The 18,504-nt window shown below is 35.1% G+C and overlaps 1 protein-coding gene across 4 annotated transcripts in view; it reads right to left on the bottom strand.

Annotated features, from left to right (window-relative positions):
- Positions 1-2,049: 2,049 nt before the first annotated feature.
- The window catches only part of LOC100875126 (glutamate receptor ionotropic, kainate 2), a 156,542-nt gene continuing 140,087 nt past the window's right edge, over positions 2,050-18,504 (bottom strand). For 3 of the 4 annotated variants that reach the window (XM_012292557.2, XM_003706368.3, XM_076535664.1), the window contains 11 exons: positions 14,237-14,335; positions 11,371-11,544; positions 10,130-10,348; positions 9,360-9,575; positions 9,091-9,175; positions 8,889-9,027; positions 8,310-8,447; positions 4,982-5,180; positions 4,673-4,901; positions 4,327-4,592; positions 2,051-2,857 (listed from right to left, as the gene is read on the bottom strand). In XM_012292557.2, coding sequence (XP_012147947.1) covers positions 2,621-2,857; positions 4,327-4,592; positions 4,673-4,901; positions 4,982-5,180; positions 8,310-8,447; positions 8,889-9,027; positions 9,091-9,175; positions 9,360-9,575; positions 10,130-10,348; positions 11,371-11,544; positions 14,237-14,335 — 2,001 coding nt within the window. In that variant the 3' untranslated portion in view covers positions 2,051-2,620. Of the gene's footprint in view, positions 2,858-4,326; positions 4,593-4,672; positions 4,902-4,981; positions 5,181-8,309; positions 8,448-8,888; positions 9,028-9,090; positions 9,176-9,359; positions 9,576-10,129; positions 10,349-11,370; positions 11,545-14,236; positions 14,336-18,504 lie in introns of all 4 variants that reach the window. The other variant, XM_076535665.1, reaches the window with a different exon arrangement.

Raw genomic sequence — 18,504 nt, 5'->3', positions numbered from 1 at the left:
ATGTACATGGTTAATGAACATATTATTACCAAACACAGAAACAATTATAATACAGAATTGACGTTGATGATTGCCCTTTTGAACATTAGTAATTTTCAGACAAACAGTAGTTAACTTAACCATCATCATAAACCTAACCTAACCTAACCATCATCATTTTTATATAATGATTTAATAGTAATAAAATAAAATAATAATAAAGCGTGTATACATATTACTACGAGCATCTTGTATAATTACCCCAGACTCCCTTCATCCCTACACTCATACCAAGACTCCCAAAAAATTAACAAAATGCATATTGTCAATTTAAAATCCCTACAAAATTTTACATAATCTGTTCACCTGTTTTCCTACATTTATAAAGCTTACATTATCCCACATAGCTGTGCTCTGATTTAATAATTTTTTCAGCAACCGCGTTAAAACGTCTTTCCACCTCGCCACGCGGGGGTTAAAGATTACGAGCGCGACGGGACGGGAATAAAATCCCCAAACCGTTCACGACATCCAACGGAACGCAATATCCAAGATTTCAGTCAATAATACAGCCGGCTTACCATGTCAGCTTCTAAACGCGCGGCAGTAACGCCACCTCGTAAAAGACGCGTCAGCGTAGCCGTAAAGGGAACGAAAGCTCCGCTTCGTGAAACGTTCGTGATTATGAACGTCCTGTTGCAAAAAATACCGTACAGTTAACAGGTCGTTCGGTAGCCGTAAATGTTATCGCTAATCGCGTTACGCGGTCTTTACAACCGCTATGAAAACGGCTATTAATTGATGTCCTTACACCTTTATCACTGAACTGCTCGCAGGACAGGCGACTACTTCATACCACGAGGTCCTTTCTTTCGAGAAAAATTTTGTTGAAATTAACTCTTGTTTGCTACTCTGGTTACTCTTTTACATTATGTACATTTCTCGGTAGCTTAAGATATTATAGATTTTTTTGTTTTATTAACAAGCTCTTCATTTTTGTAAGGAAACTTCTATAGCAAGAATTGTGGAGGAATACAAACATGAATTTTTAAATAAAGATTAACAGGTAACAGGATTTTGAAGTTCACACTAATTATTCAATAAATAATTTTAAAGAAATCTTTCACATCATTTAACTCGAGATTACAAAGAAATAACAAGAAAAAGTTGACAATATTAATGATTACCCAACACAACAAAAGTACGAAACAAGAAGTATAACTCGAACCAGTAGAACGTAAAATGTAGAGTCTTAAAGATGTTTGTCATTAATTATGGTACCAGTTCATCGGCTTCTGACATAAGCCGTGTCTAGTCGGTAAAGTTGAAAGTGTCCTTTCTCCAGTGATCTGTGCTTACACATAGAAAAGTCTCCGGGTAATAATGACACAAAGATGCCGGCTCGCTCTTAGGGGGTACTGGTATCAGGGGACTTCTCGGGACGAAAATCTTCTAAACCAAGGGCACGGTTCGTTAGCGCCATTGTGGTCGAGTCCAAATATTGTTGGATTCCTTTACGGACCTACAGCGAAGATTTCTGCCTTCCATGACGTCGCTATTGTGCGACTATTTTCGAGAATGACGACTTTATGCGCGGAGGCACAAGCCGACCTGACACGTCTCTTTCATCTTCGACCTGCTTCCTCGAATTTTCTTCGTAAATCTGCTTTTCGTTCGTTTTCTTGTATAAGGAATATTTAACTTAATTTTGTTTGAAAATGTTTGAATGTTTAACTTAATTTTTTTATTTCATGATTTTTATACGAATATTTTGGTGATTTTTAGAAATTTAATTTGATGGCTAATGGTGAGAAAAAAAGTGTTTAAATTGTTTAGAAGGACATTTGATTTAACGTTTTTTGAAGGATCATTTAATTTGATTTTTTTTAAGAGAACATTTGGTTTAATGTTTTTTAAAAGAACGTTTACCTTGATATCAAAAGAAGAACGATTCATTTCTTCGTTTTGAATATGGTATTCTATTTTGTTCATGATCGATGTCAGATCTAAAACATAAAATCTGTATAATATAGGTTATGTAAGAGTATAAAGCGTAAGGGAGAGGATTTGTAGGTTATATTTTTGTATCGATATAAATTTTAATTTATTCAAATCTCAACGTCAATAGTGACACAAGTCCATGAGACATATACACAGAATTAATTAAAATTACACACTCGAATGGAGCACTTTTAAATATCGCAAAAATAATATCTAACGAGACAGTGTTATAGTCACCCTTAATAAGTGTTACTTTTCCTACAAGTTAAAAAAAACTCTTTTTTAAATTCAAGAAAAAGAATGACTACAAGTAGTAACTGTTATCAACACAAGATTAGTGCAATGTTGGAACAGTAAATTGTTTTTGTTATAATTCACACACATTTTGTAGCAATACAGGCTATTTCACGTTGACTGCCACATTGAAGCAATTAATTTCATCATTCTTTTATTTTTACCACGTCTCACAAAATATTTTCACAATATTACATTAATCAATTATAGCTTCAAGTACTACGAATATTTAGAATGGACAAATTGTTTGTATGTAATCTGTGTGAAAATTAAATCATGTGGCAGACAAAGTGTTTAATTTAGAGCCTCACTAATTGTCGTGTGCAGTAGAGTACGCGTGAGGGTTTCAATTAATCTTCCGATCGTTGCTGCGATCATTGCTGTTGTTATCTTTATCGAATTTGTCGAGGATGTCGAGTCGGAGGAAGGATCCAACGATGGAACGAGCCGTTGAAGCCGCCCTGCCGATACCGCCTTCCATCGAACTCGTGCCGCTGCTTTTCGAGATTTTAACGGGTTTCGTCTCCGCCCAAATGTTCACGGCGAATCTCAATTCTGCTACCAGTGCCTCCCATGGTGTAACCTGTAAGAATGCCAACGAAAAGTGGTCTGGTACTTTACCCATTAAGGACCAATGTCACGTTTGCAACATTTCGTTTGTATTCTTTATTTCTTTCCTCGATTTACGTTTATTGGATTTTGCTTCTTAACATTGTAGCTGTATAAAAGAATTTCAGCGATTTGCTTTACTGTTACTTCGCGGTTATTCATGCTGGACATTAACTGACCCACAATGTGCGATCCATGTTAAGTAAAGATTCTTTTAATGAGTGGATACCGTTTCTTCCGGGAATATTCAGGTGGAGTTAGTAATAATGGGAGGTTATAATGTACTTTTATATGTTATATTAGTGGGCTGTAGGGTTACGGTTTAACCTTGTTGCATAAGTTTTTGGGATCGAGGGAGGTATGTTGTTGAACTCTTATAAATTGTGGTATTAAGAGAGTAAAAGAAGAGGAAAATGTGGACTTTTTGGTGACTAGTTTTGGGAAGATCTGGGGAGATTTTAGGGTTAGGTCTACCAAGGGTTTAAAGTTCTAAAATTCAAAAAATTCCCAAATTCCTAAATCCCCAAATTCCCAAATTCTCAAATTCCCACATTCCCAATTTCCCAATTTTCCAATTTTCCAATTTTCCAATTTTCCAATTTTCCAATTTCCTAAATTTCCTAAATTTCCACAATCCCAATTTCCCAATTTCCCAATTTCCCAATTTCTCAAATTCCCAATTTCCCAATTTCTCAAATTCCCACATTCCCAATTTCCCAATTTTCCAATTTTCCAATTTTCCAATTTTCCAATTTTCCAATTTTCCAATTTTCCAATTTCCTAAATTTCCTAAATTTCCACAATCCCAATTTCCCAATTTCCCAATTTCTCAAATTCCCAATTTCCCAATTTCTCAAATTCCCAAATTCCCAAATCTCAAATTTCCAAAATCCTAAATTCCCAAATTTTCAAATTCCTAAATCCCCAAATTCCCAAATTCCCAAATTCCCAAATTCCCACATTCCCACATTCCCAATTTCCCAATTTTCCAATTTCCTAAATTTCCACATTCCCAATTTCCCAAATTCCCAAATCTCAAATTTCCAAAATCCTAAATTCCCGAATTCCCACATTCCCAATTTCCCAATTTTCCAATTTCCTAAATTTCCACATTCCCAATTTCCCAAATTTCCACATTCCCAATTTCCCAATTTCCCAATTTCCCAATTTCCCAATTTCCCAAATTCCCAAATTCCCAAATCTCAAATTTCCATAATCCTAAATTCCCAAATTCCAGAATTCCAAAGTTCAATAATACCAAAATCCCCAAATTTCCAAATTTCCAAATGGCAGAATTCGAAAACCCCCAAATTCTCAACGCCCCAAAATTCCCAAATTCTAAACTCTCAAATTCCCAAAATTCCAAAGCATCAAACTCCCAAAATTCTACAACCTTAATCCCCAAAATCCGAGTCCCAAAGTTCCTTTAAAAACCCGACTTACCTTTTCGTTAACAGCGACCTTTCTGACATTCCACAAGAATTCGCAGATGGCGATAAATATAGATCCGCAGCATCCAATTAAGAGTACCAGGAACACACCACCGACATTGGCAAGACCCAGTTCGCTCGAATTCGCGGGTTCAGCGTCACTACTTGAACACAATCCACCCCCGCGTTCCACCCACCACTTTTTCTTCAAATCTTGCAGCACCCCTTTCTCTTGCAGCATCAATATTGCGCCGCTTATAGGCGTCCTGTACGGCGAATCTATAAAAGAATTCACGTTCAAAGCCTTTATCCCCGCAATTTCATCGATAAAACTCTTTCTGAAAAAAATTCTGTCATACTCCGTGGCAAGGCAATTCCATATCCCTTGTTATCGATAAGACCACCGACTTTATCGAGGTCGCAGTTCCTTTCCATCCTGTACTCGATCGTGGTTGATTCCATGAGGAAGGCGTAATCGTATTTCTTCAACACTCGTTCGACGCCCTCGTCGTTGGATTTTGTGAACACGCTTGGTCTTGCCTCCATCATTGCGGCCCACATGCGTTGATAAGTCGAGTAATTCGAGTCCTGTAAGGAAGATTGTTAGCAAAGGAAGATTGTTAGCAGGCTTGTGGCTAAGTGAATCGTTTTTTGATGTCGGTCGATACCCTGAAGAAGGCGGACGTGGATCCGCCGTCTACGGCTCCGTACTTAATTTTTGTCTGCTTGGCGAGGTCCTCCACACCCTTGATTGGGGTATCCATCTTGTCCACCGTCAAAAACGCTGCCAAATTGGCAGTGTACGAAGAAACCATGATCAATGTGAAGAACCACCACATTCCGGCCACCATTCGAATCGATGGTGCTCTTTAAGGACACAAACACTTTGTTAACATTTTTTATTGTACAAATTTTTGTGAATCCAAATGTTCAATCTTCTGATTCTCAAATTCTTAAATATTAACAAATATCAAATTCTTAATAATTTATTAATTCTTAATAATATGGAATTTGGGAAATTGGGAAATTGAGAAATTGGGAATATGGGAAATTGGGAATGTGGGAAATTGGGAATGTAGGAATTTGGGAATGTGGGAAATTGGGAAATTGAGAAATTGGGAATATGGGAAATTGGGAATGTGGGAAATTGGGAATGTGGGAAATTGGGAATGTGAGAATTTAGGAATGTGGGAATTTGGGACTGTAGGAAATTGGGAATGTGGGAAATTGGGAAATTTGGGAATTTGGGAATTTGGAAATTTGGGATTTGGGTTTTAGGAAATTGGGAAATTGGGAAATTGGGAAATTGGGAAATTGGGAAATTAGGAATGCGGGAAATTGGGAATGTGGGAAATTGGGAAATTTGGAAATTTGGAAATTTGGGATTTGGGTTTTAGGAAATTGGGAAATTGGGAAATTGGGAAATTAGGAATGCGGGAAATTGGGAATGTGGGAAACTGGGAATTTGGGATTTTGGGAAATTGGAAAATTGAGAAATTGAGATTGTGGGAAATTGGGAATGTGAGAATATAGGAATGTGGGAATTGGGGACTGTAAGAAATTGGGAATGTGGGAAATTGAGAAATTGAGAAATTGGGAATATGGGAAATTGAAAATATGGAAAATTGGGAATGTGAGAATTTAGGAATGTGGGAATTTGGGACTGTGGGTAATTGGTAATATGAGAATTTGGGAATGTGGAGAATTGGGAATGTGAGAATTTGGGAATGTGGGAAATCGGGAATATTATCATTTCTAATTCTACCTTTATGTATCCAAATGGTCAATCTTCTAATTCTCAAATTCTCAAATACTTAACAAATCTCAAATTCTTAATAATTTTTTCTTACAATTTAACTTAACTATTTAATTTAATAATAACTTTTGCAATTTACAATTTACATTCAGTAATTTCCAAGATTCTCATTCTGAAATTTTCCTATTGTCCAAAATATTCAATCCCACCGCAGTTTAATCGTCTGGTGCCGCAGGCGAGCCGAAGTAGCATCTTAACGCGATACTCGGCCGGAAAAGCCGGCGGAGACAACGCGTCGCGAGAAGCACGCATCGCGTTTTCCTAATTAAGCACAAGCGAAAGGGCCGTGTATGCAAATGACGCCTGTTTGCCGAGTATAGTCTACGTACACGAGGACATTCTCTGTAGCGCGAGCGTGCGCATGAAGCCGAGCAAACAGAAACAAAGGACACATTGTTTCCTCGCGAGACCTCGCCTACGACAAATGGATCGCGATTAAATTGCCGCTGCAATATTCTGCCTGGGCCTCGATAAACTATATTCCTTCGACGATGCAAGTTCTACGAGGATCGCAAAATATTTTCATTTTTTCGTAAACCGAGTTTACAATTTTTTTGTATGTTCAAGTCTTTTATGTTAAAATATGTAAAAACTAAACTACAAGTAAAGTATAAGTTTATAGATCAGTTCGAGTTTTTATGAACCTCGATTTAATTTCTTAATGTGTTCACATTTTATGACGTATTTTTACCCTAACCACTACAATAGTGTAGCTATTACTACAGTTCTCTTTAGGTTTAGACTCTTCAACATTTCCGTACGTGTATTGTTTATCAAAGAAATGAGTTATAGGAAAATATTAAGTTAACAAAATATTTTTATATTTTTATTTTAAAATTGAAATCTGGGTTTGCGAAACAGTCTCGATGATAAAGAATGACAAAAATGAATAAATCACGAATGCAAAAAATAAAAGAAACGCTGTATTAACGATATTAACATCAAGCAACGTCGTAATCGATAAAATATCAATAACCGATACGTAATATGAAATTGATACTGAAATACCAAAACGGGGCGTTCGAGAGTTTCCGAATATTAAATGTAAATAACGCAGTTACGAGTCCGGGCATAAACAAGCGGCTAGAAAGCAGTTAGGAGGGTTAGGTGTTGTTCGTCGCCGTCTTTAGTCGGTTCTTCGTCAGTATGTAGCGAGCAAACACGCGCGACGACGTTACGAGCAAAGGAGGAGAGTTAGCGCCGCCACGGCGCTAATAAGTGGGAAGCCGCCTCAAATATGTCCGGCAAACACCGGCTCGTTAAGCTTAATTGTCGTGAAAAAAAGAGGATAGTCGAGGACAGAGCGGTACGCTGCTTTTGGCACCGTCTCTGTATGCTTTTCTATAGATTCCGCGACATTTCAGTTATTCCTTAAGCAGAATAACGGGATCGTGCTGGAACGGATTTTTCTTCCACTTATACCAGAATGGAAGATCGTGACTGTTAAACAAGGATTCTATTGTATCTCACTCGTTTGCTGACAAGGATTGTAAGGATTTTTCGAACTTTATGAAGAACATATTTTATTTCATTTCATTTTCAATGTGTTTTGTTTTTGTCTTGGTTACGTTTTAACATTTTTACGTTTCTCTAAGGAAATGTAGATTATTGTAAAATGTAGATTATTGTTTATTATTCATCAGTAGATTTAATGATATAAATTATAGTAATCCTTGAAAATATTGTTACTCGAGTAGATTGGTAGAATTGGCAGCCATTTTGTAAACAGACATCGACGGTTAAACTCAGAATAAGGTTATGTTTTAAAACAATTTTAAGCATCTTTCTCTAATGTTTTATAATGAAATTATTCTCTAATGACAATTCAAACTACTTCATAGTAATAAAGTGTTTCCATGTTACAATTTTCACAATAAATATACTTTAATCTTCCATCTATTTTGTTACACTCTTGAAATTGAAAGAAATTCACCTACTATAATAATGTTTGATATTCAATTTGTAATTATTATTCAAGGGTGTACTAATAGTTTTCAGTTTATGAGAACTATTTTAAACAAGTAATTAGGGAATCGCAACTGCACAAGCAAAGCAGGTGCAGTTGCATCTCTTTGCGGCAGTGCTGCGGTTTCTGTTTCACGATTATTACGGGTTTGCATGCATGTAAGGTGGGCTGCGGTGGCATAGGTGCTTTGTTAAGTTCACCGGTTTAGACTTACGCTGGAAGTATATCGGAACCCTGTTGCATGATAGAGCCGGAAGTGAGCCACATAGAGTTCTTCAAAGTGAAATTGTTCTCCAGTTCCTCGGGGTCTGGATTGCACGGGTGTGGATTGTTCCATTCGCCGGGTGCAATTCTAAAAATATCGAAAATTAGCAATAAATCATACAATATCAACTTGTATATCACCTTGTATGTATATCAACTTGTTGCAAGAAAAAATTTTTAAACGATCTTCACTTTGAACAAAGTTTCATTTACACGAATTTCAAGATACTAAGGAGGAACTAGATCAACTTGCATTCAGAATCTTTTGAAAAATGTCACTGTTCAATTAGGCGAAAATTTCATCGACTAAGTTGAAAAATAGCGTCACAAATATTTGTACAATTGTTTATTTTAAATAATTTCTCAATCACGAATTACTAATCATGAACTTTTCATTTAATGTAAATTGTGAAATTTAGTGAAGTAGAAGAAAAATTGTGAAGTTAGCAAACCAATTCTTGAATCAAGCTATCGGCTGAAGCTTCCCGTCAACAAATTCTACCGTTCCTATTATCTTCCCTGTCCTTACCGAGCCTGCAGAAACAGCATTACTGAAACTACTAAGAAAGCAGTCGCCATGTAAATCCAGACATGAGTTGACAATGGTGACAGGAAGGAGAATAGATCCGGCTCCTTCTCCTCCGGTTTTCTGTATAAAATGCTGATACCTGGCACACCGAATGAAATACCAGTTTAACGAAATATCTTGTGGTAACTGAAATATACCGTACCTAGATTCATAAATGGCATCGTGAAATCAACTGCGCTCTCTCGTTCGTAGGTGATCGTTAGATCACAAATTGCCAGATCTGCGTCCTGCAATTAATTCACCTTTCCTTTAATTTTAGGAATACGATGTAACTTTATACACAATTTACCGAAATAAAATAAATTTCAAGTTAATGATATCTGATATAAACCTAGTTAACAACTAGTTAGTACTCATAACTAGTTAGTGTTACGTTAAAGTTAAATTGCGAAGTATCGATATTTGACTCACCCTGTCAAGAAGACGTCTAATCAGTCCGTTCCACTGTTTCGTCTCTTTAACGTACGAGCCGTAATTACCGTCCGGAACTAATTCGAATTCATATTTAAATTTCAGCAGCTTGGAAATTTCCTCGATAAGATCGATGCAGAAGCCCTCGTATCGCTTTTGCTCGATCAGTATGCCTCGAGTTGCGCTGTCAGTCACCTCCATCACGTAAGGTGGGCCCTAATTGAACGGTTAAATTACCAAATAGCTAACTATTAACGAGCTCACTTAATTTTCCATCGTGTCCCAACATCTTCAAGTAAAGGAAGAAACTGTATCAAGCTATGTTTCCGTATGTGCAGAGTCGATGATTCGCAAACATTGTAACTAGGTTCATCAGGCTCCCCAGAGTATGTAGGTTGACTAATTAGCAACGCTGTTAGCGAAGCATCGGAATCAATTCTCAAACAGACATTGGTACTCGATCGACGGATTAATTATTTGCACTCGAAAGGTGACTTCGCTCGGTTTAATGCAACAATCCGAATGAAGTATTTTCGAATTATGTTTGCAGCATTATACATGTGACATAAACGTTCTGTAACTGTTACTGAACAGTGGAAATTAATAATAGAGAAAGAATAATTTAAAAAGAATTCACAAGAATTCATAAACTTTTCAACAGGAAAATTGTAGAGTTACGAGAGAACAGAAATATTTCCTAGTGCAAAAAGCTTTGAATATTTACAAAAAAAATTGCAATCGAGAACGTAGATGTACAGCGAAATACACACCAGTTTCGTGGTGATTTTGAATTTCTTCAATTCGATGGATTTGTACAAGTAGCTTTCCCGTTCCTGTTCGTTCTCGATCAAATGAAGTCCATCGGGATCCCAGTAGGATGTCTGCACGCTACCATCCGGCCTCAAGTCCATGATTCGTATATTGAAATACTGACGTCGACCATTTTCGTCGATTGCCATCGGCCCCGTGATTTTACCCTCTTTGGCTAGCTGGAAGAACAGACGTTTAACGACGTATGAGATATGTGAAATATGTCTGGACGTTGATATATACGGATTTGGTAGGTTGGGGTAATTGAGATACGGAAAATTGTGATAAAAGATGAGAGATAAAATAAAAGATAGTAAATTTTTATATAGAAAATTATCTTATATTTATTATTTACAAAATTAGCTCTTAGATATTATCTTATCTATTATTTTATGCATTTTTTTATGTATTATTTTATGTATTATTTTATCAATTATTTTATCCATTATTTTATCTATCATTTTATCTATTATCTTATCTATTATTTAGAAAATGATCTATCTCTAGATATTCTAGATATTCTGGATATTGCTGAATATCTTAAATTTTAGAGATATTGAAATTGAGGAACAGTGGGATTTGAAACTATGGATACATTGAATTTTTGAGATCTTAAAATTTTGTACCTTTGGAATTTTTAAATATTGAAATTTTGATACAGTAAAATATTAAATATTGAAATTTGGAAATTATTGAACATTGGATCTGTGAAATTTGAAGATTTGAAGATTTTAGAATAACATAATATGGAAATTGTATGATTTTAAAATATCAGGACGAGTTTTTGAAATTTTCAAACTTTGGATTTTTAGAATTGAATTACTAAAATAAAAGCAGTTCAGAATGTTGTTATTTTAGAATTCTGAACTGTTTTGATACATTGAGAGTCAGGAACACTTGGACTTCAAGATCTTAGAACTTCGAAGCTTTAAATCCCAGAATTTTAAAACTTCTGAAATCTTAAACCTTTGAGACGTCGATACGTCGATAGTTCGAAACTCTCGAACTTTGGGATTTTCAAACTTTGCGCATATATTGTACATAACGATAATCCTTTGATTCATGCAAAATATCAAAATCGATGCTTTACTATTTCAGTGTTAATTAACGCTTTGATATTTTACTCGAAAACAACTTTTGCAAAATGTAACACGTGGGAAATTTCATGTTTGAAACATAAATTAGAGATTCAAGCTTTTACCTCTCGTATAAGGCTGGTAATGTTGGGACCTGCGGCGTATTTCTCTGCTTCTTCACAAGAGAGCGGTACTGGGTCAATAGTTACAGAATCCTCGTTGTCCTTGTTCCTCGCATTCAATGCATTCATCGCGTTATATAGCAGAAACACAGAATCGTACAAAACAGCTGACTCCACCTGTATTCATAAAAAAAATAAAAGAATTTTAAAAAGTTCTATTCTTAAATTCTTTTAGGTTACTTCTATTCTTAGGTAAAATAAAATATTTATACTTGATAGACGTCTTTAATGCAATATATCAAGACAACCCATTTAAACCATTAAAAAAATTCCAAACATTCCAATAAACACTCTTAAAAAAAAATTCTTAAAATAATAATTATTGATTTTCATGTTATGAAGGTTAATTTTATAAAGATTTAGATAGTAAAGATTCTACTGAAAAAATAAACATCTTGTTACTCATATAATTTAACAGTGTTGCTTATAAATTGAACCTTGAAATAAATATTTAATTTCATATTTTATTGAAGCCGTTAGATATTCTTCTCGTGCATCCACTCATATGAAATCAAATGTATCTTTATAGTAATCCTTAATCATCATATTCTAATATACTTATACTTTATACTACTACATATATTTTATATAATTTGTATTAGTTAATGTATGATTAGTTTTATCATTTACATTTTCCGTATTTATTTGACGACCTGTATTAACCCTTTGTCCTATGATATATTTGTCCAATGCCAGTCATAACGACTACAATATTAAAACAGACAAAGAAAGTTGAAACGTTATGTCACTCTGATATCAGTCGTTGACTATGCAAATTGTCTTGATCGAAGTGATTAAAAATTCGAGTAAAATTGATGACAGTACAAGTCAGACTCGTAAAAGTGCGTCGAGGGATTAAAGAACTGGTTTTTTGAATAACCAGTACTTCAAATATAAAAAATATAGAACGGATGGTACTCGGAAGTAGAAAAGGGTCGTTAGTATCGCAATGTCGAATTTTGTCCAGAAATTAAGTACTACACGTCGCTAACCGAGTTAACAACCGTGGCCAGCAAAATTACTTCACATTTCCGAGAAGAGTTAGCACCAGAAATACCAGAAGCCCGTTTTCGACGAAACAAGCGTTACAGTCTCACTTCGCCATTCCAAAAAAGAAAAGAAAAAGAAAGAAACAGTCATAACCGGCAACTACACCGAGTTCTTTCGTGATAACGAGAACATTACAAGGGCGTCTCGCGAACAAAGAGTAGCCAGCCAATTCACTTTGTAAACCAGCCGTTTCTCAGCCTTCTTTGCAGAGCGTTGTAACGGGAGATGAAACATTAAGCCATCCAATCTCGCGAAATTATAAAAAAGAACAGCGGTGTAATCGTTGCAGGGTGTTCTGATTTGCATAGAGTAGAAAGGGAAATAAGTGTGGGTCGGCAGAAGGGGTGCTCTCTATCGTGGATACAAAAGCGAATCGACGGAGGCTAATGAAACGAGAATTAAGGCAAACCCGTCAGCTGTTCGTAAGTGCCTTGTCGCGGCTGGATTTTCAGGAAAACGTGTTTTACCCTCGTTGCATTCTAGAGACGGTGAACGTAGCTTCATTATGCCGCCTGGGTTAATGAAGAAATTACCACGAATGTATACGCCGGAAGATTTGCGACGGCCCTTTTTGGCGCTAAATACTGCTGCCCTTCTTGTACAAAGAATTAATTCTTTTCTGAGTGGAAATTGAAAAATTTCTGTCCAACAACCACGTTCCGGAATGTTACATTTAATATTTTGATTACGATATGTGCAATATTAAAAACACGTATATGGAAACACATTGTGAAGATACTTTTAAAAGACTTTATTTTAAATGCACTTCGTATTTATTTTTAACCACAAAATATTCGTAATGTAATCAGAATTTAGTTTTATTTCATGTCTATTTATTGTATCTACTTGTTTCATTAATTTCGATTTATTTTAATTTCGTTTTTTTAATTTCATTTTTCTTTATTTTATTTCGTCATTTATTTCATTTTTATTTATTTGATTTAGTTAGGTTAGATTGTTATTAGGTTAGGTTGTAATTTATTTCGTTTATTTCTCTATTCAATTTTTATTTATTTTATTCATTCATTTTTGCATTTAACTCTAATTCATTTTATTAATTTGTTTATTTATTTAATTTTAATTTATTTAATTTATATACATGTCCATTCAATTTTAATTTATTTCATTGATTTATTTATCTACTTAGCAGTAATTCATTTTATTTACTTGTTTATTTATTTAATTTTAATTTATTTAATTTATATACATGTCCATTCAATTTTAATTTATTTCATTGATTTATTTATCTGCTTAGCAATAATTCATTTTATTTACTTGTTTATTTATTTAATTTTAATTTATTTAATTTATATACATGTCCATTCAATTTTGACTTATTTAATTTATACACATATCCATTTAATTTTAATTTATTTCATTTATTTATTTAATTTCAATGTATTTTATTTACTCATTTAATGTTAATGTAGTGTTCAGTTAAATGCAATGTTTCAGATTAGGTACAAACGTTTATCTTTCTGTCCAATTACTATATATTACTAATTGCGTATATTTTCAGCGGATTTAGTATGGTGGTAGAATTGTTAATAGCAGTCCATTTGTAGTATGTCGAATCATTATCATTCAGAAGCTACAACGGTTATGGTAGCACGATTTTATAATTACAAAAGTTCAATTCGTGTTTATTCAATGTTCCATTCCGCGACAAGGAATATTCAAATTACGTGCAAACAAAATGGACGTTTAATTGGTTAGAGAGAAACGATTCGATTAAAATGCAGCTGCGCTTCATAATTACCCAATTAATGCCTTCCATATCGTTCTCGCGTAAACTCAGTCCGGTGATGTTGGCACCCGTTTCATTTCGTATATCCGAAACAGGTAGTTTCGTCGAATCCTGCAATTCCACGAAGATAATTGTTAGAAAAACAAATATTTATTACCTGACTGCAGCAGTAACCTCGTTAAGTCCGCCTTACTCAATCCATAACTGTGCAAATATGTGTGGGTTTCCAGAATATTGAAACACTGTACGTTGATTCTATACTTAGGTAAATTGCTTAAAATATAAAATGTACGGGTTTATTTATGTTACAAAAGATGTATATTTTTAAGTTTCTCTTTATAACGCTAGTCAAGACAATTTCTTTGGTATCCTTTAATATTTTAAAACGAGAGAAAATATTTTATGCAAATGCAGGTTTTAACAAAATTTATACACATGGATATTTATATCACTGATATAATAGTGACATACTTATATTACTGTCAACTTGAAGATGACAGCAAGATGACATTTTTAATATAGCTCATATAATGTTAACCCTTTGCACTCGAAGGTAATTTGACTGTTTGCAAACAGCAACTTTAAAACTTAGTTAAAAAGTTAAATGAATTCTTTTGAGGTTATTATTTCTCTACTAATAATTTCCACTATTTGTTCGTTTCACTGTGTTTATACATCACACGTCTCATATTAAAGACTCAGTTAAAAAATAGTTATTTCAAATTGTTGTATTAAATAAAATGGTGACTGAGAGTCACCTCTCGAGCGCAAAGGGTTAATTTAACTTTTCTCACTTTCATTTATTATATTATATGATAAGGGTGTGTAAATATTAAATACCCTGTACATACTTGTATTATCATATAATGTATGTATAACATACATACATATGTATAACATGTAACATATATTATATGTTACATATACAAATCATATGATACTGTACATCAACAGTAAAGTATGCTACATACATGACTATGTATATTACTGTATACATGTGTACACATACTAAAAAATATAAATATAAACTTGATGAATACATATTCTCCTAAAAACACAATAATTATTTGATCCCAATGTACACATTCCAATTTTTGAAAAAAAAAATAATCCACATCTTCAACTACCTGTTCTATCAAGAAACCCAAGCACACATATCATACCACATGTGAAATAATACGACAAATATTGCAATATCCGCTGAAACCACATCCACACGCGTCAAATAAAGTAGAAAATTGAGTTACAGCAACTTGGTTCTACGGAAAGTGGTACTTTTCGAACGTGGTTTAGGGAAAAATACTGGAATTTCTAACGAGACATAATTTTAAAGACTGTCGATTGCCAGGTGCACTTAGATTCCATCTGGCAGTAGAGCCAAGCCATGCGTCATCTATTTGGATGGTTTCTCGAATCCTACGTTGACCTCCCAAAAAACGATCCGTCATTTTGCAGACGGTCGACAGAATCGACTTTATTCGAGGGCTTAAACCACGTACAAACTGACACATCCTAGAAGGTGGGGTCTTATATGCATCTTAAGTATATGAAGGGTTGTAGCTTTCGAACCTTGTGGCGGTGGAAGAAATTTGGTAATTTTGGTCTGAGGATTTGGAAATTTGGGGATTTGGGGGATTTGGGGGATTTGGGGATTTGGAGATTTGGGGATTTGGAGATTTGGAGATTTGGAGATTTGGAGATTTGGAGATTCGGACATTTGGGGATTTGGAGATTTGGAGATTTGAAGATTTGGAGATTTGGAGATTTGGAGATTTGGAGATTTGGAGATTTGGAGATTTGGAGATTTGGAGATTTGGACATTTGGGGATTTGGATTTTTAGAGATCTTCAAGCTTGAAGATTTGGAAATTTGACAATTTTAAGATTTGAGGATAAGGTTATTTGAGGTTTTTGAAATTTGGAGATTCAGTGATTTGGAAACATGAAAGTTCAGATATTTGAAGATTTGTAGATTTGGAAACTTGCCAATTCAGAGATTTAAGGATAAAGAAACTTGAAGATTTGATAATTCAGTAACCTAAATTATATGTATAATATAGCAGATTGAACATCAACAAACTTAAAAATATTGGATTTTAAATACGCTCCTAAAATCTGAAAATAAAAATATTCTTAAAAAAGATTACAAAAAATACCCAGTTGCAAATGGTCGAAACCTATTCATCAAATCTACTAGTCCTAAAAATAACAAATAAAAAGTTCGGCGCAACCTTTGAAAGTTTCAGAAATATGTCTAATCATCCAATAACGTTATATAGTCTCTATCGACAACTTTTTTCTCGTGTGCTTTTTCCCAGGGTTATCGAAATCACGGCATCGCGGGTCTAGAAACGGTGACGTTGACGTAGGTTCAGCCTGTGTTTCGACTCTCCGGTGACAGCATTCAACATGGCGCCTTCCACGAATTTCACGGGACAGTCAGGACAAATATGAATTTCGTGAAATTTCTCACGAATTCATACGTGCCACGGTGCGCCTTTTTCTCGTCTCTCCCTGTGTGTACACAGACAAATTTCGTTATTTGCGAACGGGAGGAGCGTTCAAACATCATCCGGCAAGCTACCGTCGCCACGATCAAAGGGCTTCTTCAGCTCCGACGTTACAACGTGGCAATTCCAAAGAGAAGCGTAGAAAAAAACACTCTTCGAGAAACAACCGTGAGAGGGAGAAACGAATTTCTGCTTATTTCCCGGAAGAACCCACTTCGTTTCTTTCTTTTGCCCGACGAGATTTATCTCTTCGACTGAGGAGCGGATGAATTTGCTGTGCACTGATTTCAACATTCGTTCCTCGATTTGTCTTCTCCCTGCGAATGTTGTTACTTCCTGTAATTTATTTGAATTTATTCATTTCATGCCTCTTGATTAGTTCTCTTTTTTTAATGTAATCATATTTTGCACTTCATGTTCAAGCAAAGTTACATGGTGTACATTCAAGAGAAATTCATTATGATACATTTTACATGTAATATATTCAAATTAAAAATTATATTTATTATATTTTACAAACTTCTTGCTGCAAGAATATTATTTATAGAATGAATTTGCAGACGTGGAAGTTAGGTAACAAAATTTGTAGTTTCCTGAAATAACTGATACCTTGTGTCTTTCTATTTTATGTTTCTTTTGTAATGTACTTTGCATTTTCTTTTATATTTTAAAATTAAATTATGATGCAGTATAAGTTACTCTCACATTGCAATTGACTTCTCAGTGACATCTTAACTTCTTCAAAATCATAAACTACAAATTACCAATTTTTTAAATTACCGCCAATGCCTTACAATTGTATTCTCACACTTCAATCGTCTTCAATAAACCTTCACCTCCCCAACACAAGTAAAACTTATTCCTAAAATCAAATTACAACCCACCATAACCAAATCCAAATTAAATCGATATTCCAAAAACCAGAACCCACATATTCAGCCACGAAAGCGTTTTCAAACACATTTTCAAGATCCCGCATCGAATACCAGCACGAAGAACATTCTTCCTGTGGCAGATAGTTACCGGAGATGAGAGTCGCGGTTTTCCCAGCGGAATTTCATTAATAAATCCATGGAACGTGTCGTGGTCACGTTCAGCCAGGCGTAGTAACTGCATTAGCCGGTTACAATTGTCAGACATTTTTTTTTTCTATTAAACGGTCCCATAAATTGCCGCGAGTAATTGTTTTCAGCGAGACGCCGGTAATGGCGTGCGGACTGAGCATTCCTTCGTTCGCCACCGCCCCCGGAATCCACTTTTTATGACGCATTACCGGCTAGCACGTAACAATACCTCCATAAATAACGACGTTCGCGGTACGCAGAGGGTTTTCGCGCGCGTTCACCAGGCGTATCGCGTTTTTCCGAAGCGGAACAATGTGCTGAATGTACGCGTGACACGCCGGACCGTCTCCGCGAGAAGACAATGCGCTCCGAGTGGAAGACACTGGCACTGTGCTGTGGAGACTCTTAAACGTTTCAACTATTTCAGATATTTTTGGGGTATTTTGTGGGAATGTGGGGACTTGGAGAGTTGGGGGTTTCGATCTTTGGAAATGTGGAGAGTTAAGGAATTTTGTTTTTGGGGTTTGGGGATTTGGGTTATGTGGAATGTGGATTTTTGGGGTTTGAGGGATTTGAGGGGTTTGAGAATTTAGTTGGGGGTTTAGATATTTGGGAGATGGAAGAGTTAGAGAATTGTAGTGTTTGAAAGTTTGGGAATTTAGGGATTTTGGGATTTAGGAATTGGAGGATGTAGGAGTTGGTATTTA

Source organism: Megachile rotundata, chromosome 9 (genome assembly GCF_050947335.1).
Source record: "Megachile rotundata isolate GNS110a chromosome 9, iyMegRotu1, whole genome shotgun sequence".
In the NCBI taxonomy this organism is placed as follows: Eukaryota; Metazoa; Arthropoda; class Insecta; order Hymenoptera; family Megachilidae; genus Megachile; species Megachile rotundata.
Note: the sequence above shows the minus strand (reverse complement) of the source record. Positions and strands in the feature narration are given on the sequence as shown.